Source organism: Myotis lucifugus, unplaced genomic scaffold (assembly GCF_000147115.1).
Source record: "Myotis lucifugus unplaced genomic scaffold, Myoluc2.0 scaffold_472, whole genome shotgun sequence".
NCBI classification, from domain to species: domain Eukaryota; kingdom Metazoa; phylum Chordata; class Mammalia; order Chiroptera; family Vespertilionidae; genus Myotis; species Myotis lucifugus.
This window is the reverse complement of record NW_005871520.1, coordinates 291868-316029: the sequence shown is the minus strand read 5'-3', so window position 1 is coordinate 316029 and position 24162 is coordinate 291868. Positions and strand designations below refer to the sequence as shown.

General features: G+C 35.8%; 1 protein-coding gene across 2 annotated transcripts in view; it reads left to right on the top strand.

Annotated features, from left to right (window-relative positions):
* ZCCHC7 (zinc finger CCHC-type containing 7) overlaps nt 1-24162 on the top strand; it is a 189973-nt gene that overhangs the window by 135365 nt on the left and 30446 nt on the right. For both annotated transcript variants that reach the window (XM_006103224.3, XM_006103223.3), the window contains exons 3-5: nt 18136-18179; nt 19390-19515; nt 20451-20621. In XM_006103224.3, the coding sequence (XP_006103286.1) occupies nt 18136-18179; nt 19390-19515; nt 20451-20621 (341 nt within the window). The remainder of the gene's footprint in view (nt 1-18135; nt 18180-19389; nt 19516-20450; nt 20622-24162) is intronic.

Genomic DNA, 24162 nt, shown 5'->3' with positions numbered 1-24162 from the left:
TAGCATTGAAAATTAAGAGCAGGATTTAGGGGAGTGGATCTGTCCAAATATTCCATATGGCCTATAAAAGGCTACATTGTTCTTTTGGATGTTATTTTTTTAAAAAATTGCAGTTACCCTGCTAGTTGAGCAAGCTATGACTAGATTAAATACTCTTTAGTTGTTACTTAGGTAAACAGAAGAGCTAACCAATGCCATGGATAGATGCAGCTGATTTTTAAAGATCAACAAAAACAATTGACATAGCTTTTAGGAAATCTCTTGGTTCTTCCAAATCTATTCATTAAGTAATATTTATTGAGCATCTACTATGTGCCAAACACCATGCAAGGTGATATACACTGGAGAATAACATGGAAATGGTTCCTGCCCCTTTATTGACTAGAGTTAACCACAACTAGAAAGTTGGAACATTATTTTAATAAAACTAAGGTTCATGATTCTCAAAGACTCTTACATTAAAAGTGGGAAAGTACAGTTTGAAATTCAACAAGTTTTTTTTTCACATTAGAAATTGCCATGTGCTACATGATAAAATGATAATATTGTAGAGATGAAAAGCAGTATTTTTATTAGACAAAGCCAGAAGACTACTGATAAAAATAATTTAGAAAGGTAATATAGCATATTGATTTAAGAGGATGGTTTGGAAGTGTGCCTCCAGCCTGCCACTTAAAGCTTTGTGGCATTAAGCAAAATATTTTAGAATTCATATAGAACACACCTTTTCCCATCAAAATAAAAGTAATAATGTTTGCCTCTATAGGATTGTTGTGAGGGTTAAATGAGAAAAGTAGGTAAAATGCTTGATATAGTACTTAGCATAGAAGAAGCTCTTTATATATATGAGCTGTTCTTACATTCTATATTCTTTAAAACCAGTCTTGATTTTCTTCTTCTGGAAGAGTCTGTTAGTGGGGATTTGAAAAGGAACAGTCTTTATGTATTACGCGTATTCTCTATCTGAAGATATTGCACACTTAAGTTAATTTCCTCAAAAATTAAGGTGAACATTTGTACAAAAATATGCCATCAACTAGGCTGGGTTTTTAAATTTTTGTTTTCCTTTGTACACAATTTTTTATGTAATAATTTCTAATCCCTCCTAACTTCTTACTTATTCTTTGGCAATCTCAACTTTGAGTAATGGTTACATTGGTAAATTTTTGTATTTTGGAATTAAAGACAATTTTGTCAGTAATCTTTCTGAAGCTAAATAAAAAACTGAGTAGTTTATGGGCCTAATCCTATATAATAAAACCCTAATATGCAAATCAACCAAACAGCAGAACGACCGGTCGCTATGACGCACACTGACCACCAAGGGGCAAACGCTTAACACAGGAACTGCCCCCTGGTGGTCAGTGCGCTCCCACAGGGGAAGCATTGCTCAGCCAGAAGCCAGGTTCACAGCTGGCGAGCACAGTGGCAGTGGCGGGAGCCTCTCCCGCCTCTGCTGCAGGCAGGTGGTAAGGAGTGAGGGGTCCTGGATTGCGAGAGCCCCAGACTGCAAGAGGGATGTCTGACTGCCAGTTTAGGCCCAATCCCTGTGGGGAGCACGCCTAAGCCAGCAGGTGGACATCCCCCAAGGGGTCCCAGTGGTCAGACTACTCAAACTTGTCTATATTTACTGCCTCCAGATTCTGTCCTCCAGTTCTCTTCAGTTCAGTCAAGTGTTTGCCTTAACACTTCATCCAAACTTACCTTATCGGGATCACCAGTAACTTTGCTAATAAATCCAAGAGTCAGTTCGTAGCTTTTATCTTACCCTGACCTAACAGTGGCATTTCCCATTAATTGATAACACCTCTTCTTTATATTTCCAGTTCAAATCTGTCTTCTAAACTTAAGACTAGTATATCCAATAGCCTACTCAACATCTTCATTTGGATGTCTACTAAGATGTCACAAATACATTATCCAAAACTAAATTTATCTTTCCCCCAAAATACATTCATCTGTAGCTTCTAGTTGCAATAAACCTAGGAGTCATCCTTGACTCTCTTTTCTCTTACATTCGTATCCAATTCATCAGGAAATCTTGTTGGATCTACCTTTAGGATATATTCAGAATTCCTCCACATCTCAACACATCTGCTGCTTCCATCCTGGACAGAGGTACCATTGTTTGTTGACTAAATTATTGCAGTAACCCCCTACTGGTCTTCATGCTTCTGTACTTGCTCCTGCCCTCCATTTTTTATTCTCAACAGAGTCATTCTTTATATCGCCAGTCATCACCCGTCTGCTCAAAACCCTTCATTGACTTTCCATTTCACTCAGAATAAAAGAGAGAATTATTATAATGTTCTTCAGCACCCTTCAGAGACTGGTACCCCTGCAGTTCTTAGACTTCACCTCACCCTCATTCACTCTGTTCTTACCATACTGGTCCCCCTGCTATTCATCAAATACACCAGGAATATTCCTGCCTTAAAGGACTTTGCTTTGGTTGTTCCTACTTCTACCCCAGAAGTGCTTGTCTAATTCCCTGATCTCCTTTAATTTTTTGCTTAAATGTCAATGAGGTCTACTTTGTCCATCTTATGTAAAATTGTAACTCATATCCAACATTCCCAATTTGTATCCCTGCTCTATTTTTTCTTTATTCAAAGTATCACTATCTAACATACATCATTTACTTACTATGTTTGTTATCTTTTCTCCCACTAGAATATAAATTCTACAAGGATAGCACTCTATTTAGCTCACTGATATGGCAGTAGCTCAGTAGATATTTGTTGACTGAATGAATGGTAAGAGTTGAGTGTAATTATGTTTAGTTTAACCCTTGGCATCCTATCTGGTTCATTAGACCCAATTTTAGCTTGAGTTTCCTTTTTAAGCATTTTTAACTATTTCTAAGAATTTATATTTCATGGTTTTTATTCTTTTTTAGAGGTCTCCAAAAGACCAGAGAGAAAATGTACTTTTCTTGGAAGAATAAAATTCATTCTAGCTCAGAATTACTGTATGGGTCCATGAAATCATTTTATAAATCTCAGATACATCATGGGATCCTAGTGACCTTATTTTTGCCATATTTTGAAATATTTTACTATTTCATCATTGTAAGAATAATTTTATAATTTCTCACCAATTATTCCTAAAAAAGACTAAACTAATAAGAAAATAGAGAAATGACGGAATTGCCTAGGAGGAGGACGTAATGGTGAAATAACTCATCACTATTGCATCATCCTTTAGTATTCTTATTTTTTAACCAAAATATTGCATTGTCTTTCAAGAATGTGTAAAAGAAGTCTGGAGGCACCATCTTTTTTAGCTTTCATTAAACAAAGTTGAGAATTCGAAATTTTACATTTTCTGCCCAAAATAGCAAATAGAAGAAAATTAATAGAGGAAGCCATTTTCTAATTATTAGATGAATCAGAACATGAATGCAAAAGACAGATAGTAGATTTTAATGATGTGATGAACCCGATCTTTTAGGCGAAATCTCAGACTGTGATTTTTCAGAGGAAATCATAGATGAATTTCTCAAACTCAAGAATTAATGAGTGAACAACATATTTTTAACTACAAAAAGAAAATAAGCTATTCTCATCTGGTTAGTCATTCAACAGGAAATTCTTTACTGCATATTTTATTATAAGAATCTGGACCATCCCGCTTGATAAAAGGAAGTGTGACTGTATTCTTTCATATTTTATGATATTTGTGTACCAGACTTTACTTGATATAGTTTGTTTCCAGTGGACAAATGCTGAAGGCAGATGTTTATGCAGGGGTGATTAGAAGGAAATAGATGATATAGAAGTGAAAAAATTAATAGACTCATCATTCTAATTGGTGTTTGTAAGTCTAAAAGTGAAAATATTTGGAACTATGGAGCAAAGAAGAAATGTATTTGAAATCTGAGATAAGTAGTATCTCTTATTTCTCTATAAATTATTTGTGAAATGAATTAGATTATTAAAAGGATCCACTAGACCCAAATGATTACTGATAACTATTTTTCCTAGTATAATGCATGTATAATGAATAAGCACTGCCCTAATACTGGAGATATGAAAATGACTAAAACTTAGCCTTTTAGAGAGATGAGGTGCTAGTGGCTGGCATGGTAGTAGGTAGACTTTTCAGTCCAAGTAAATGAAACAAATTGGTATTAAATACAGGAAAATTAAAAAGTTGTGTAAGAAGGGAAACCATGAACTACTGCATAGTCATAAATTGAATATTAACCTGAAAGAGGGGTGGAGGGAGAAGAAATTCAGGTAGGATGTTATAAGAAAACTAAATCCACTTTACTAAGAAATTATTAATGTTTAAATAGCAGAATGAACATTATTTAGATGTATGCAGATAAATACCAAAATAGCTGAAGAAATAGCTGAAGTATTGAAAGTGCCTCTAGAAACTGGGAGCTGGAGTAGGAAGGAAATAACTGCTGTTTATTTCTTATACACATTTTTAGTATTATTTAAGAGTTTTTAAAACCATGTGCATTATTACTTTGATAAAATTATAAATTTAAAGAGAAAATCTTTAGTATGTATCAAATGAAGTTGAAGGCACAGGGACACTGCAACAATTCTAGATCCAAGGTGATGATCAAATGGTGGTGACTAGAAGGAAACCTAAGTATTGGCTTGGAAAGACATTTCAAAGGAATATACTGTGTAATTGTAAGACGTGGCCTGATAAAGGGAGTGAAGCATTTGGTTAAGATGAAAGTAAACATACAGTCTGAGCCATTATTACTAACAACAGGGAAGAAAGTGTTTGAGCCACTTTCAAGTGGGATTGTAAAGATGAGTTTTGCTTTGAATGTTGTGTTTGCAGTAGCTGTAATATAGACATTTGTGATATATCCTATAAGCAGTTTTAATGTGAGCCTGGACATATTTGGTCTTAAGATCTGGAGAGTGATTTGAAGAAAAATTGACCAAAATAAGTGATAATAAATAAATGATAATAAAAGCAAAGTGTTTGGAGTGACTTGTTTCCCTAAGAGAGGTGAACAGAGAACAAGACATTGAAGAAAATACATGCGTTCACACACAAAGTTGATGATAGGTACAGAAAAAGATAAAAGATTCAGGAAGGGGTAAAGAAGTGTTAAATAGAAGGCAGACTGATAGAATATAGCTTCCAGTTTGGTATTTTTACCAGCAGGTAGATACCAACTTTTATATAGCCTTTGAATAATCTCTAGAAACTATAATGTATGTTTTAAAGTAACTTCTTGATTATAAAGTTTAAATGTGTTTTATATGTGCTTGTCATCTTACAAGTATTTCAAGTTGTCTGTATGGTATATTTTACTTTTTGCCTTTTGGGGTGGGGTGGAGGTGGGGACCAGGCACCATAGGTAGATATCTTTAAAAGAATAAAAAACATGGTGCAGCTACTTTGAAAAACAGTTTGGCAGTTCGACAAAAAGTAAACACAGAATTACCATATCATCCAGCAAATCCACTTCTAGATATACACCTAAGAGGTGAAAATATACATCTAAACAAAAATTTGTAAGGAAGTGTTCATGGCAACATTATTGCTAATAAGCAAAAAGTGGAAACAATGCAAATATTCATCAAATGATGAATGGACAGATAAATTAAAATTTCATTGTGGTATATCAGCATAGTAGAATATTGTTTGCCCATATTAAAGGGATGATATACTAGACACATTATGCTAAGTGAAAGAAGCCAGTCACAGAGGGCTACATATTGTTTGTTTCATTTATACAAAATGTCCAGAATAAGCAAATCCATAGAGACAGAAAGTAGATTAATAATTCCCAAGGACTGGAGAGAGGGAGAATGGGGAGTAATTAACATTGAATTGTACATGGTAAAAGGGTGAGTTTTATGGTATATGAATTGTATCTTAATTTCAGAAATTTTAACATACAGCAAGTAAGTATTGGGCCTTCCTCTAAAGTAAAAATCTGCCAACATAAAGCTCATTCTGACTTTGAGATTAAATAAATTCACCTATAACTAAAAGTGTTTGTATTGTTTTCCCTTTTCTAATAACTGCTTTTAAAAGTAACACCTTTGATATTGTATATTTAGCAAGACCTATTCTTTCAGATGGAATGCAAAAAGTTTTGTGACATCTCTTTGTTTATTAAAAAACTGACTTAAAAAAAAGGAAAAAAGAAGAAAAAACAACTCCCATAAACAGAATTGACTGTTTCTGTTCGTAATTTTTTCCTTTCTATTCTTGTTATTTATTTTCATTTGAGGAGTCTTTTATTTCTAAACAAATATTTAGAGTCTTATTTCTAAATAAACGTTAGTCAGGTGGTTTACTGACTACATCCATGGGGCAGAGGGAATAAGGAATGATAGAGAACTCTATGTGTCTGTGTCTGACTGTCTTGTCTGGTGACACACAAAAGCCTTTATGGGACTGATAACTTTGCAAGAACTCTATATAACCCTGTGCCTAGCACCTGTGTTTATTTCCTCTTTCTTCTTCCTCCTCTACCTCTAAAAAAAGAAAAGCTAAATCCCCATTTATTGTTGACATACATTTAAAAATATAAATTGTTTCTGGTAAATTTGATGTGATTTAAAATAAGTGAGCAATTTGATACCTAACTTGCAAATTCTTCTGTTAAAATTTGCTTTATTTAAATTATTGCTAGTACAAAATTTTAATGACTAAAATGGTTTTGTGACCAGTGTTAAATGGAAATGTATAAATTAGAGAAAACCGAGACAGAAATAAAGAGCAGTTTGAGAAGAATGCAAGTTGAATAAAGTGGCTCAACCCACAGGGGATTTGCATGTGGCATTGTGTGTATTTCAAAAGTTTCCGTTGAAATAACAGATGCTGCTGATGAAATTGGGAATAGTAACTTCATTTGTGGCTGGCTCGGTTGCTTATTAGAAGTGAGAAGATCCCAGGAGGAAATCTGGTATAGTAGAAGTAGGCTCAGGAAAGGATATGACATAAATAATATGACAGCTTCATCTTTGTGATCTTTAAACCATAAACACTGGCTAGTTACAGGCATGATTATCTATATATATCTAGTTATCTTATATTTTGTGTGCATCCTGTGTCTACCAAGTGATGTTATTCAATAACTGATATTTTAAGTTTTTTTAGTTCCCAGAGTTGCTTATTACAGAAAGTCCAAGTTTTAAGTCTTAAAACTAAAAGTTCAAGTTTTCAAAGTCTTACTGAACTTTTATATACACAATGATAGTCCATTAAATTATCTAATTGGCTATGTACCCAAGTTTAGAATAGTGTTTATTCACACGAGTGTACATATGAATGTTTCCCTTTTTTCTTTTTAATTTTTTCTAGTGTAACTTGCTGTATGCAAGATGTGCTAATAACTGGATAGATATACAAAACAGATAGGTCTCAGTCCATAGAGATGTAGTGAGGGAAATAAAATATTAGTCTATTTCTTAATACAGGTTTAGAAATTTTTGCTAGTCTAAGGCATACAAAATAACATGCTTTTAGAATATGAGTGAGGTAGAATATACTTCTACCAGAGAGAAATTTTTTAAAAAGTTATTTAAGTAATTCATTCAGTAAACATGAGTACCTATGATAGCAAGCAATTGTGCTTTGGTGTTTGTTTGGAAGATACAACAATAGAAATGACATGGTTAAAGTCCAGGAGGTTATAGGGTTGAGAGTGATCATCTCTGCTTTTGAAGGGTTATCAGGGAAGACTTCAGAGGAGGTGGTGACACATGATTAGGTACTTGGAAGACCCAAACCTAATTTCCATGTGATTGAAATTAGGTTTGTGTTCCAGGGAATATATGCATAGACAGAGTTGCAGAGAACAGCAATATATATTGGGGACATTATTAGGCATACCTGGAGTATTGGGGCCAGGAAGATGAAGCTAGAGAAATAGATAAGGGCCAAAGTACAGAAGGTGTTACATCTCATACAGAGGAGTTTCACATTTATTCTATAGGTATAGAGGGACCATTCAGGGCAGAATGTATTCATATTTCCATTTTAGAAACATTACTTCAGGAATGGAAAAGGGGTTGTGGTGTTAGAGATAGAACTTATTTTTATAATCTAGTTGAGAAATTAAATGTCTCTGGGCCAACATAAAGCATTGAGGTCATTATGGATACAGAATTTTCAGGAAGTGGTAAGTAATTGCATGAAAAGTGAGAGGGAAGAGTTGAGGTTTTTGATATGGAAAATAGACTAAGATCCAAGGAGGAGAGGTAGGGTTGTTTGTTTTTAAGAGAGAAATGCAAGGAATGGAGAGAAAATGAATTCATTTTCAGTGATTATGAATTTGAATTACCTATGTCTAATCCAGATGTCCCATAAATGAGGAACTCTAGAAAAGATTTGACCTAGAGATATAGATTTGGTTTCCTCTGTGGGCATGTATGACATAACCTGGGACAAAGAATATAGAATGAGGAGAAGGAAGACAGAGTAGAACATTGGGTTACTTGCTGTAAGAAAAGGAAACCACAAAGGGAGAGAAGAAATAGAAAAGTGTTTTTGTTATATCAGCTAAGACAATTATGAATGCTCACAGAGGTCAAGTGAGAAAAGTACTGACTATTATCTATTTGCATTGACTATGAGAAATTGAGCATTAAAAGATACTCAGAATTTCTAATCAGGAAAATTGGATGGGTTAGGTGGAAAATTGGGCAAAGAGGGAGACAATGTTGGAGATTAAGGGAATAAAGTGAGCTGAAGTACAGAGATGGAGAAGCACTGAGAGTGTTAAATTATGAGTAGGACCTTTCAGTTTAAAATATTAGGTATATAAAAAGGGAGTGTGAGCAATAACTTAGAAATGTAATATTGTTCATTTGTCTTTTATGCTATAACTGCCAAATTATTTAACCTCAGGTTATCTGGTGGGAGGGTTATTCACCATCTTCTCTACTTTTACCTTCTTTATGATTTCCTGACCACTTCACTGTGTTTTAGAGGAGTGAGAGTGCCATCTCATATGAGTCAGTTTGGGTTATATCAGCAACTGAATGACTAGATATTGAGAAGGCCCACAATCTTATGCCTTAGTGATTGCGTGTATATACCAACCAGTGTGTGATTTTTTCCCAATTCCCAACTGTAAGCTGCCAACTGATAGCCTCACAGATTATTTGGGAAGAAAACAGTTGCTAAAGGACTTACATATTGTAAGAAAGAATGTTTAGGCAATATAGTCTTCATGATAAGTTAATTGCTCATTGGTAGATTACATTTAGTATTTCTATTAAATAGCCTGTTTTTCCAAATAGTGGACATTTTGTCTTTTTTAGAACTTTGTTAATTAAATCATTATTCTGTTTTAAAAAACAAAATTATCATGGTTATTTAGTTAACACAGTAATGCTTTTTAGAATCTTTAACCCAATGATAGCACAGATTACTCTATGGCAAGCACTATGTCTGGTCATCTTTCTGTCTCTTACACTGTGTTTTACATGAGATATTCAGTAAATATTGTTGAAAATTAACTTGACACCACATTAAGTGAAAACATTTTACAACTTGAGGATAGTTGCATTTACATTCTTAAGTAATGAATGGTGACCAAATAAGTTTTTATATCTGATTTGCTGAATATTAAATTCTAGCCCATTGTATGCCAGGAAAATCATAACTATATACCTTCTCACTAAATGTATTGAGATTTATAATTTTAGGTCTTACAAATTAGGGTATTTAGAAAATGTAAGGCATCTATGGCTTCCTTATAAGAAGGAGCTATAGAGTATTAGGCTCAAGAAAAGATTATTGTTAGTTCCTGGCACCTAATCAGCAAATGACCAGCTGGGTGTGCTCAACTAAGTCCGTCTGTAATCTTTGGTGATCTTTGGGAAAACATTTTACTAACTCCTATTTCCTGTCATATTATCCCAAAGGTAGAGAGAACTTGCTCTCTAATTGTCTATGGCTGCTCTCTTGGCAAAGGAATGATCTTCAGCTATTCCCACCCACCAGGCAGACTAAGAATAACTGAAGCGGAGTATGAACAGGTTTTGATCCTAAGAAATCTAGTCCATACTATTTTCTTTAGATCCTTTGAAACTGAATGCAGCCTTATGGGTAAATAGCTCTATTAGTACTACATTCCACAGAAAGCACCAGTTGCCACTTTTTGTAGAAAGTACACATAGAAAAGTGAACGTTTGTGTAACCATAACGTACAGGATTGTTCTGAGGATAAAATGTATATTTAAAACAATTTATAGTCTCTGAATCACCATATAAATGTGAAAGATATTTATCTTTATTACCATGCAGTAAGAAAGAGAGAGAAATAGCAGAATAGTTCCACAAGTAGGCGAAAATGTGGGAGGGAAATGTGCAAGTTTATGGGTTCACTTTTTTCTTTTGAAGGTTTACTTCAGGAGAGATGAAATATTCTGGTAGTTGCTTAGTGTAAACAGAGCACCCTATATTACTGTTTTGTTATCTCTGCCTTCATCATTACTACTCTGATAGAAAGAGTTCCTTGGAGAGCTCACAAAGGAGGAAGTCAAGACTTTTTAAGTTAACCTGAAAGGGGACATGCAAAACTTCTTAAATGGAAGAATAGCTTTGATATTAATTATACGTGTTTCAGGTAAAAAGCTTCTTATAAGTAATAGAATTTTAAGACTCAGTATTCTTTATAGTATATAAAGAGGTCTGTGGAAATTCCTAGTAAAAAGAATTATTACACCCTTATTTCCAATCAAACTATACTGTTTGCTATGTTCTTTTACCTCTCCCATTATGTTGCATGTGCCTTTCCTTTTTACTAGTGTCTGCCTTCATCTTTTCTATTAAAATCCTATACAAGACTTCTTCTTCCAGCCATATTATGTTAACTTATTCCACACTTGCCCTCCTGAGAAGAGATAACGAAATTCGCAAACAAGGACTTTAAAATGAAAACAGTTGTTATTGCTCTGGCCAGTTTGGCTCAGTGTTTAGAGCGCTGGCCTATACACCAAAGGGTTGAAGGTTTGATTCCTGATCAAGAGCACGTACCTGGGTTGCAGGTTTCATCTCCCATTCTGATCGGGGCGAGTGTCTCTCTCACATTGATGTTTCTCTCTCTCCCCCTTCCCTTCCACTCTCTCTAAAAAACCAATGGAAAAAATATCCAAAAAACAGCTGTTATAAATATACACAGAGGTTTGAGGGAAAAGATAAATAAGGAGATAAGGAAAGAAATGGAAGATATTAAAAAAAGAAGCAAATGGAACTTCTAGAACTGAAATATATAATACTTGAGATAAAAAATTTACTACTGGATGGGCTTAAGTACAAATTAGAGGAATAAAAGAAAGTATAAGAGTCTATTCTGGATAATTTTATGTCAATAATTTTGACAATTTAGAATAGACAAATTCTTTTTTTTTTAATATATATTTTATTGATTTTTTACAGAGAGGAAGGGAGAGGGATAGAGAGTTAGAAACATCGATGAGAGAGAAACATCGATCAGCTGCCTCTTGCACACCCCCTCCTGGGGATGTGCCTGCAACCAAGGTACATGCCCTTGACCGGAATCAAACCCAGGACCCTTCAGTCCGCAGGCCGACGCTCTATCCACTGAGCCAAACCGGTTAGGGCAGACAAATTCTTTGAAAGTCACAAATTATCAAAACTGGCCCAAGAAGAAATAGAAAATATAAATAGCTCCATATTTCCTAAAGAAATAGAATTTCTATTTTAAATCCTTTCTACAAGTAAAACTCCTGACCCACAAACAAGAAAAACCCTAATCTAAATGACTTTACTGATGAATTCCATCAGATACATAAGGAAGAAATCACCAGTCCTACACACTCTTCCCAGCACTTCCCAACTCTTATGAGGCCAGTTTTACCCCAATACCAAAACTGGACAGAGACATTATTAGAAGAGTATAAAGCAATATCTGTCATGAACTCAGATGTAAAAAGTGTTAATAAAATACTAACAAATTGAATTCTACAATCTATATATATAAAAGGCTAATATGCGTAGAGTCCCCTTGGGAGTTTGACTGGGAGACCAGGAGTTTGATCACTCTCTATGATGTGCGCTGACCACTAGAGGGCAGTGCGGAACAAAGGGAGGCCCCGGCCAGCAGCCGGCAGTCAGGGTAGGGAGGCCCCAGCCGGCAACCGGAAGGCCCTGATCACCAGCCAGGCCTAGGGACCCTACCCGTGCACAAATTTTGTGCACCGGGCCTCTAGTATATTATAAAGAATAGTACATCATAACCAAATGTGTTAACCCTAGAATACAAGGTTGGTTTAATATCACTGTAATTCACCATATTAACAGAAAATAAAAGAAATTTGCAGGATGCAGGGTGAGCAAACAAAAATCAATTGTATTTTTATAAACTTGTAACCAAAAATTGAAAAATGGAATTAAAAATAAGCCATTTGCAATAATAAAGAAACATGAAATATTCAGGGATAAATTTAATAAAATATATGCAAGACTTGTTCACTGAAACCTATAAAACTGCTTAGAAAAATTAAAGAAACCAAAATAGATGAAGAAATACACCATATTTATGTTTTGGAAGACTTGATATTGTTAAAATATCTTCCTAAGCTGATCTATAGATGTAGCACAGTATCAGTCAAAATCCCAGCAGGCTTTTTTTGTAGAAATTGACATTTATTCTAAAAATTATACAGAAATCAAAAGGGTCTAGAATAGCCAACGCAGTCTTGTAAAAGAACAAAAAAAGTTGGAAGGCTTACTCTGTGTGATTTCAAGATTTTTAAGTAAAGCTTTAGTAATATAGACTGTAGTACAGTATAAGATAAACATATAGCCCAGTGTAACATAATAGAACTCCCAGAACTTGACCCACATGTATATAGTCAATTGACTTTCAGCAAAGTTGCTAAGGTAATTCAATGAAGAGAAAGGATAATCTTTCCAAGAAATGATGGTGGAACAACTGGATATTCGTATGGGGGGGGGGGGATGGGTAATAACTAAACATAAAAAGTTAAAACTATAGAAGTTTAGAAGAAAACACAGAATGTACTTGTAACCTTGCATAGGCAAATTTCTTTGGGCACAGAAAACATTAATTGTCAAGGGAAAATTTGTCAAGTTTATTACAACTTTTGTTTTCCTAATAACACTGTTTAAAAAATAAATGAAAGAGCAAGCCACACTGGGAAAAAATATTTGCAGATCACATGTCTGATAAAAGACTGGTATTATCTATCTATATAATAAAAGCCTAAGTGACCAAACGACTGAACGACCCATTGACCGGCCGCTATGACGTGCACTGACCACCAGGGGACAGACACTCAATGCAGGAGCTGCCCCCTGGTGGTCAGTGCGCTCCCGCAGCTGGCCAACCTCCTGCGGTTCCGCCCCCCAGCCATCCGGCCCCGATCCTCCCCTATCGGGACTGGGTGAGACAGCCCCTATTGGCCCTGTTCTCCAGCCAGGCCGAGGGACCCCACCTATGCATGAATTCGTGCACTGGGGCTCTAGTAATATATAAAGAACTTTTGTGATTTAACAAAAAAACAAAAAAAAAGAAAGACAGCCACCCGATAAAAATAACCCAATTTAAAAATAGGCCAGATATTTGAACAATTTTTAAAAGAAGACATATGAATGGCAAATAATGCATAAAATATGCTCAACATCATTAGTCATCAGAGTAATGTCCATTAAAATCCTAATGCACTACTACTTCACACCCATTTTAAGGCTAAAATTTAAAAGACTGACCATTCCAGCCCTAGCCAGGTGGCTCAGTTGTTGAAGCATCATCCCATTCACCAAAAGGTGGCAGGTTCGATTCCCAGGCAGGACACGTAAGTAGGTTGCAGGTTCAATCCCCGGTTGGATTCCATGTACTGAAGACAACCAATCGATGTTTCTCTCTTGTTCTCTCTCTAAAAAAAATAAAAATCCATAAAATAACATCAGGTGAAAATAAAATAAAAGACTGACAATTCCAAGTGTTGATGAGATTATGAAACTACTTGAACTCTCATACATTGCTGATGGTAATGTACTATCACACAACCTCTTTGGGAAAATTTGCCCGTTCCATATAAAGGTAAACATATACTTACCATGTTTAGTAATTCTACTTCTAGGTATTTTCCCAAGAGAAATAAAAACTTATGTCAATTAAAAGGAAGACTTTTGCAGAATGTTTGTTGTTGCTTAATTTATAACTGCCCAAAATTGGAAACAACCTAAATGTTCATCAGATGAGCAGCTAAACCAGTGGTTTTCAACCTTCCTAATGCCGCGACCCTTTAATACAGTTCCTCATGTTGGGGTGACCCCCAATTTCATTGTTACAAATTGAACATAATTAAAGCATAGTGATTAATCACAAAAACAACATGTAATTATATATGTGTTTTCTGATGGTCTTAGGCGACCCCTGTGAAAGGGTCATTAGACCCCCAAAGGGGTCGCGACCCACAGGTTGAGAACTGCTGCTAAATTATTATATCCAGACAATAGAATACTGCTCAGCTATTAGAAAGGACAAACTACAACCCAACAACATGGGTGAATCTCACAAATATTCAGAAGTAAAAGAAGCCCGACACAAAGTTGTACATAATATATGATACTATTTATACAGGGTAAGGCAAAAGTAGGTTTACAGTTGCTCATATGGAAAATAATACAATAATTAATAAGTAATGATACAAAAATAAACTCTATGTTTCACATACAACTGTAAACCTACTTTTGCTCCACCCTGTAGGTGGTCCTAGAACCAGCAAAATAATCTATCATGACAGAAAGCAAATCAGTGGTTGCCTCGGGTAGGGGATTGACTGCAAATATGTACAAAGTAACACCTGGCATTTTTGGATGATAGAAATGTTCCACATTTGATTTTTGTGGTGGATACATAGATTGTACATTTGTCAAAATTCATCACACTGTATTTTTTACATGGGTATATTTTATAATATGTAAATTACAACTCAGTAGCATTTCCTTTATGGCACAGCCTTCTGTGACTTTTTCCCCTTTCTCCCTTAAATTTAGACATCTCTAAATTTACCATAGTATTTTTGTATTCTTTTTTCATTTGTCGCCTTGTGTTTTACTGGGCTTCACGCTTTTATTCATCTTTGTTTACACTATTCCACCTTGCTCCTTGTAACCTTTCAATATGTTTGTTAAACTGAGTTGATTTAATGCAAAGAAAGAGTTATCAGCTATTGCTATTACAGTTCTAAAGTCTGAAAAGGATCACAGGCCTAAATATTAGCAAAACAAGGCTATGAGTCAGCTAAGAATTGATATTGGACATTTTTAGGGCAATCCCATTTTATATTCAATTGCACTGGGTGGTAAATACATGGAAGATGGACACTCCTGGGCCCTGTGGGAAGTTGTCTTTAAAGCAAGACACCCTGTTCCAGTTGCAAAGCCCCGGAGGATGTAGGTAACTAGACTGAATGACATTGTATTTGATTCCAGAATGAATGAAAATCTGGTAAAATCACATACCTTTTGTGCTAGAAGTTACCATGGGTACCATTAATCCAATCCCTTATTATACAGACCCAGAGAGGATAAAAACCTGCCCAGAGCCACACAGCAAATGATAGGGTAAAAACTGGAACCTAGGCTTCTACCGAGTCCCATACCAGTGATTTTGCACAGTGGAGAACTAGCTGCCTGTGGAAATTCTAATGAGTTGCCCCATGTACAAAAGCTCTCATTGGGTTGGGACTTGGAGTTAAGCAAACAGGATAGATAAAAAAAAACCAAGGGCAGGGTCAGCTGTCATTTCCAAGATGGAACCAAAACTGGAACCATGGGTAGGGTGGAGAGTTGATTTGTATGTTCCTGATTATGTTCTTGTTCATTTTCCACTAAGAAGTCTAATTTTTAGTCTCCAATTGAAACCTATTTTGTGTACTTGTCGATAGATTTTCCAAAGTTAGTATATACTGTAGCTTGTTGAAGAGAAGTTAGTACATAGCCCAGAATATTGATGAATTCTAAGTGGAGTGGATCTCCCTCTCTCAAACCTTCCCTTTTTTCACTGTTCCCTGTTGTGTGTAAATTTATTGTGGATAGAGGGTGGCAACAGTTGCTATTTTGCATTTCACTGGTTTTGAATTTCATTTTTTAAGGACAATATGAAGGCAGTTTTATAATTAAAGTGAGTTTAAGCGGTCATTTTGAATTTTAATGATGAAGGACATTGAGTTACAAAAGGCAGCTTTGAAAGCTACAGCAAAGCTTGCTCCTTAGATGAATCCTTTGAATGAAAGAATAATAGCATGGATGGTGATGATGAAGAAATGGGAACTGCTGCTATTTAATGTATTCTCCACTCTCAATATATGGATGCAGCCTCCAAATTTTACAAAGGAAATAATCATCAGCACAGCATCTCTGCTCTCCTATGGATTGGTCTTTTTGTAAAGCAGCCTCTTGGGTTTTCTCAGTAAAAGTATTTTATTTTAAAATATATATCTCTAAACACTTACTCCTGGTAGGCCTGAGAAAATGTAGATTACTTCATGTCTCTTCAAAATTCCTTTCAGAGAAAAGAGTCAAGCTCAATTTGTGTTTTTGAGATAGAGAAGAAAAGTAGATAGGAGGAAAGAGGAAATCTTAACTTTGCTTTGGGGGAGAAAAAAGTCTTTCAGTCCTTTGTTGACACCTTAGCTTCTGCATTAGTCATATGTCCCTTCCTCCTGGGCAAGGGTGGACCAAAGGAGTAACAGCCATGTGCTGTTTTGTGAAGGAGCAGTGCAAAGGGAAGAAAATAGCAGATAAAGAAAAATGTAGGGCTCCCCACCCCCACCCCTGGGGTTTTTGTTTTATTTTTAGATCAACCAATGGATTCAGGATATTTGGCCTCCTCTTTTGCTTTTTTACTTTACTATTTTTGATGCTAGTTAAAAAACAGTACTGAATTCTTAGCCCTAATCATGAGATAGTGTTCAGAATCCAAATTTTTTAGATTTTAAAATGAAAGTCAACTACAATGGGCCGCTAGTGGACACAGTTAATGCTGATTTTGGAATGAAAAAATTCCCTGTAACTGCTTGGATCCAAAATGGTGGGGGGGAGGGAAAAGGCTGTGAGTTAACTAACAATAAAGAGCTTAATAAGAGAACAAACAAAATGTGGGAGCACTCAGTAATGAGTAACTCACTGAACAGGCAAAGGTAAAGGTTTGTATACCAGCTTAGCAAAGGGGAGGATTTAGGGCTTCAGAAGATAGGTTTTACCCTGGCCAGTGTGGCTCAGTTGGTTGGGCCTCCTCCCATGCTCCAAAAGGTTGCTGGTTGGATTCCCCAGTAGGAGGCGTGCAGGAGGTAGCCGATGGATGTTCTGTTCTCTCTTGGATGCTTCTGTTTCTCCCTTTTCCTTCCTCTTTCTCTAAAAATCAATAAAAATGTTTTTTAAATCAATAAAAATATTTAAAAAGAAGATGGAAAGGTTTGATGATGCTTGTTTATACAATTTTTTTGGAATGTCCCTGTTACCCAAGGTCAGTGACTTTCCTAACAGGACACCTGCAGTGGTGGTGGGGGGTCGCTGACTCTCAAAGCTCTGCTATAGTCAGATAAGGAAAGTTCAGGTAAAAATCTCTTTCTGCTTCTGTTGTTAGGTTTTTGGTCCCTTCACTGATCTATAATAATAAAAGGGTAGTATGCTAATTAGACTGGACGTCTTCCAGACGTCCCCTGATGAAGCCGGGCAGGAGGGAAGCCAGCCTGGGTCCCGGGTGCCTGCTGGCGGCCGAAGGAGGGAAGCCTGGGTCCCGGGTGCCGGAGGGAAGCCGGTGCCAGCAGCTAGGGGAAGGAAGGCTTCCTCTTACATGAATTTTCATGCATTGGGCCTCTAGTTTTCTTATATTTGTTTATAGTTTCATAGTTTTCAAAGCATTTTCACATATCTCATAAGATTCTATTTTTAGGTAGACAGGGAAAATACTATTATTCCCATTTTATGGGTAAGAAAACTGAGGTTAAGAGAGGTTAAGTATTTTGTTCAGAGCCACACAAGTAATAATTATCCAAGGTATAAGGTTAAGGTATTCATGTCTCTCACTATGCCTTTGGGGTCCAATTTCAGTACTAAAAAATTGAATAATTTATTGTCAATCTGTAAGTGCTTTAAAGATGTCAAAGATTAAGTAACATTTTATTTATTTTGTAGGAGAAGATGCTGTAAACTGGTTCATCAGTGACAAAGACGTTGAGGTAAAATCAAATTGTTTTTGATGTTATGAATAATAGATTAATAGTTTTTTGATTCCTAATTTTCTTTTACTTCATTATGAACTTAATCTTTTAAAAATAGCAACAACCTGAGTATCTTGTAAGAAAAAGTTTGATTTCAGTATATGGGTAATTGAATTTTGGGAGGTGTGGTTCAGCCTTGATTTTTGTCAGTCACTTCATTACCGTAATGAGTTAGTTCCCATTCCCTTCTGTTTCTTCTCTGTGGTGGTTAGTCCCTCTCAACTCATATTGCCCGGTACCATTAAAAATCAACACCGGAAATAACTGCTTCTTCAGTGTAAGGAAATGGTTAGGCTATATTTAGGATGTGGCAGGTGTTTATTAGCCTTAATTGTGGCAGATGGCTAGAAAAGAGAATAATTTTACAAGTTGGTAAAAGAGAAGTTTTAAGAGATAATTAGATTATGACATCTTGGAGTCTACTTGGCCAGTTCAGCAAAATAACAAGTAAAAGATTAAAGTTTTTTCAAAGATGGAATTCTACCGAATAAGATAAAAGCATGGTTGGCATTTACATATTCCTCTCTAGAGATCCATATGATGTGCTTTGCTAATATTTTCTTGCAAGATACTACCTTTTGGCTAGAATATGGGACAGCTAGCTAGCATTGGGTCATTGTAGGTAGAATGGATTTTTAAAAGGACTCTGGTGGAAAGAAATTAATATCATTCTCTCTTAGAAATTATAATTCCGTTTATAGGCAGTAACCCTAGGCTGTTCATTAGAAGGAATGTATTCATTAGCTGTATAGTTTTATAACTTTATAAAAGAGAAATTCATTTTAAAAAACACCATTCCCTTACTAAAAACTTAAGCAAGCTTCACATTCAGAAAAATGTGGTATATATTCAGATATAGAAATCAGCAATATCTTTGACTCTGAATGCCACCAGCATGTCTGATGCACACCAGTGCCCTTGCTAGGCCCGAACTGTAAGCAGAGAAAGATACAGAAGAAATGGAACCATTTGGAGAATGTAAAAGAATGGAGGGAAGGGGCAACAAAAAGTAGAGTTGTCTTTCTACCACACCTTTTAGGTTTTTCTAACTCCTTTCAAGAACACAGTGTTCCATGTTGCTGGATTCTAAATTGAACTATTACTATTAACTCTCTTGAACAGTATGAAATAATGTTTTTTAATTCTTTATTTTCCCCCCTCTCCTTAGGCCCAGATATGTAATAATAGATCATCTGGAAGATGGACCCACCGATATTATACAGCAAACAAAAACGTCACCTGTAGAAATTGTGACAAATGTGGCCATTTGTCAAAAAATTGCCCTCTTCCACAAGTATGTGAAATATGTAATAATGTTTCTTTCTACCTTATTAAAATCAAAATCTTAGGATTAAAACCCTATAAGCTTAGAATTAAAATCTTAGGTAATATATGTGTTAAATGTCTTGTTAATATTTTATGCAGGCCACAGCCTAGAGTAGTAGTAGAGAAAGAACAGTAAACGTAGTCAGAAAAACCTGGACTCCATTTCAGCTTCCCATCAGTAGTTGGACACTTTAGGCAAATTATTTAGTTCTCTGTGCCTCTTTTTTCTTATCTGTAAAACAAGAAGATTGAATCAGATGATTCCTGAGACCCTTGTCACTTCTAAACCTTCTACTTTATGAGACAGCTATTTCATCATGAGAGAATTTTCATGGTTAGAAAATCATAATTGTAGGCATTGATATATGTTTACTGATATAAATTATATTAAACAGATACATCAACCTTTGGAACAGCACAGAATTAAAGATCTTAGATGTTCCCTGACACATACTAAGCCTTTAACAACCATTTCTATTACCTACTCCTTCTTTCAAATTTTTGAGATAGCTCTCACGCTTCTCCTTTGTCTTTGCTTCTCTAGGCAAAGCTATCTCTTTCTGTTCTTCCTAGGACTTAGGTTCCAGGTCCTCATCTTCCCACTTTTCCTCTCAGACACATTCTACTTTGCCAATATTCCTACCAGACAAGGCATAAGAAATAGATGTCAGCTGATAGTGCATGCAGACTAATACGCCTTTTTGGCAACCAGAGGATACAGACAGCTTGTGTAAAAGTTCTGATTTCAGACATTTTGTTTTATTTTATAATTAGGCTCCAGATTTGACCTTCATTGAGGTCTCAAATTAGAAGTTACTTTTTATGGAATTATATAGAAAAAGAAAAATTAATGTACTGTTTGAGTATTTTACTAAAGACATTTTCTGTTTGTCTGCCACATAGAAAGTCCGTGCCTGCTGCCTCTGCTCCGAGCGAGGACACCTCCAGTATGCCTGTCCAGCCCGCTTCTGCTTAGCCTGTTGTTTGCCTATGTCTTCTACTCACAGATGCCACGGAAAACCTTCCTGGAGAAAGCGATGTGACCGATGTGATATGCTAGGCCACTATGCTGATGTAAGTATCCTGCATATAACTAATTTGTCAGGCTTTGGGGACAGTGTGCCAATTTGTGACTATATGTCAGCCTACCTAAAAGAATGTTTACTCTGTACTGTATATAATGATAGTCATGGCCCTTTGGCCTCTAATCATGTAAAGCAGTGCTCTAATATATCAGGATAGGGATGCTATGGAATGGTTCATTAGAAGGCAGAATCAACAATTATTGTAAAACCCTGCTAACCCCTTTTGCTTAATGTGCTTGCTAAATAAAACTTGAAATTAAAGAGATATGTAATAAATAATATGTCAAATTTATGTACCTCATCATGGTTAGGTGGATGAAAATATATACACACTTAGCAGTTGTGAATAGAGGTCCATATGAAATCTGGTTTGATGCTGCTTACTGATGGCTCTAGCTGGTAGAATAGTCTTATGCAAGAAGGACAAGTCACTAGCACTTTGAATCTGCTTGTTTAGTTTTCTTCCTGCCTTCGTTCCTTTCTTCCTTCCTTTCTTTTTTATATATATGTTTTTTTATTTCAGAGAGGAAGGGAGAGGGTAAGAGAGATAGAAACATCAATGATGAGAGAGAATCATTGATTGGCTGCTTCCTGCACTGGGGATTGAGCGCGCAGCATGGGCATATGCCCATACTGGGAATCGAACCATGACCTCCTGGTTCATAGGTCAAGGCTCAACCACTGAGCCAGGCTGGCTGTGCTTAAAGGGTCTTTTTAAACAAATAAAAATAGGATTACTGTCCTTCACACTGACTTACAACTTGATTTTATTTTCCACTTTGGAAAATTTGTGAATGCTCACAAAGATCTACCTTTCTAGTGTCTAACTTTTATTCCATTGTACGAATGTACTAATTGACTCAGCCAATTAATACATTTAGATTTATATTATTACCCATTTTTTTAAGCAAACAGTGCTGCAATAAACATCTTTACTATATGCATGCATGTAAGAGTATTTTGGTAAGTCAGATTCTAAATTCAGTTGCATAATCAAAGGATGCATACATTTAAATCTGGATCAGTATTGTCAAATTGCTCTTCTAAAAGATTGTACCAATATAACCACCAACCAGCAGTGTTTAAGAGTGCTCTCAACACTAACTATAATAGACCTTTAAAAATTGTGCCCAATCAGCCCCGGTCGGGTGGCTCAGTTAGTTGGAGCATTGTCCAGTACAGCAAAAGGTTGCAGGTTCATTTTCTGGTCAGAGCACATACCTAGGTTTTGAGTTCAATTCCCAGTCAGGATGCATATAAAAGGCAACCTATCAATGTTTCTCTCTTACATCGATGTTTCTCTCTCCCCCCTAAAATAAATAAAATATATCCTCGGGTGAGGATTTTAAAAAAATTATGCCAAATCAGATGAGGAGAAAATGGTATATTGTTTTAATTTGTGTTTCTTAGGCCACTAGTGATGTTGAATATGATTCTCAAGACTAGAGAATATATAGAACATAAAGATAGAAGTTGTCATTTCATTTCAAAGTAGTTTAAACTTTTTCTCAATATTTACTAAGTCTTAAAATAGTAAACCCTAAGTTGTTGTTGTTTTATACTATTCTTCTCTGCATTCAGATGCCAAATATAATTTTCTTAGCAAGATTTTCCTGTTTGGCAGTTATGTTTAATAGCATATTTTTTTACTCTTTTCTTCCAAAGAGCTCTTACAAATACGGTTTTATTTGCCTGTTGTAACAGAACGGGCTCTGATGTTATCATAAGCATTTTTTTTTTACTAAGTATTTTAGTACAGACCAGTTAAGAATGATTTGTAAAAGGTTGTATAATCAGCTGTGAATTAAATCTATAGCCCATTCTGCTTAACGTCTTAATTTTGGCCTCTAATGTATGTTAAACTCTTTATCTAAAATGGCCTTGAGGATTAATAACCCCAGTGAATATAAGTTTTTACGATGGGTTAGGCTGTGGCCGACTTCAGAGATGGCAGCATCCTTTCCCCTAAGTTTCCTAAGACGGACTGTCATGTTTTTTTTGATAATTACATGCTGAAGGTCCTGGACACTAATTGATCTTTTCCCAGTGTGCCCCATTGATATAGCATTCCTTTGGGGCCAATTCAAACCTGGGTCCCACTGACGCTTTTTGAAGAAGCTTAGAGTCTTTCCACTGTCCCAGAAGCTCTTCATGAAGATTTACTTAGAAGTGGAGTCATTCCGGACCAAGGTTCCTAGAATTATTTAGCCAGTCCCGTCCATACTTTAAATGTCTTGAAACACCTGGCATTCCATAGAAAAGATTCTCCTGCAACCCTCTCAAATGCTTGCTGCTCATTCTTTCTTGACTCACATACCTCTAATTAGGTTGATTGATCAGGATCAACCTCTTTCTCACTTGCTATGGCTGCTTCTGAATCATTCCTCCTCCCTCTTTATATATATTGATTTCAGAGAGGAAGGAAGAGAGAGAGAGAGATAGAAACATTAATGATGAGAGAGAATCATTGATCAGCTGCCTCCTGCAGGCCCACTCCTGGGGATTGAGCTTGCAACCCGGGCATGTGCCCTTGACCAAAATCAAACCCAGAACCCTTCAGTTCTCAGGCTGATGCTCTATCCACTGAGCCAAGCCAGCTAGGGCATTACTCGAGATATCTTGATTTATTTAAGGTTCATACCCTCTGACGATGCTGTCCTCCACCCTTTGTCATTTTCATCTTACCACCTTCTGGATTTTCTGCTAATTCACAGAGGATTTTTGAAGCCCTGGGTAATTATAGATGCCCTAACCTCCTATAAATTAAGGAGATCAAGAAACTTCCATTTTTACTGTATATATCCTTGTAGCCACACCTCAGACCTCTGCAATGCCAGAGTACCAGTTATATGTACATAGAGAATTTATAATGAGAACTGATGAGTTGTATTCATATTCTTGCTATATTGAAGAATATGAATTTTCTAGCCCATTGGTATAGCTCAATGGTTGAGTGTAGACCTATGAACCAGGAGGTCACAGTTCAATTCTCAGTCAGACACATGCCCAGGTTGTGGGCTTGATCCCCAATAGGAGGCTTGCAGGAGGCAGCTGTTCAATGATTCTCTCTCATCATTGATGTTTCTATCTCTCTCTCCCTCTCCCTTCCTCTCTCTGAAATCAATAATAATATATTTTTAAAAAAATAGAAATGATTATTGAGTGTGAAGAACTTATTAGTCCATTAAATGAGAAATGCATAAATTACAATATAGCACATGAAGTATAATCCTATTTTATATAAATATAAGTATTTATATATGTATATAGATATGCATAGAAAAAAGTTTGGAATGACGTATTCCAAAATGTTTACTGTAGTTATGGTAACTATAAGAAAGAAAGAGGAAAGGCAAGAAAGGAAACGGGTTGTTATTGTTTAAACATTGTGGAAAAAAGAATTTAGTAAGTTTGAGTAAACGGAAGGAGGGTATATAAACTTAGAGAATGGTGTGGAATACTTTTATATTTTATCAGTGATCAAGATCTTTTAGGTTTTTTAATTCCAAAATTGAACTATAAAATATGAG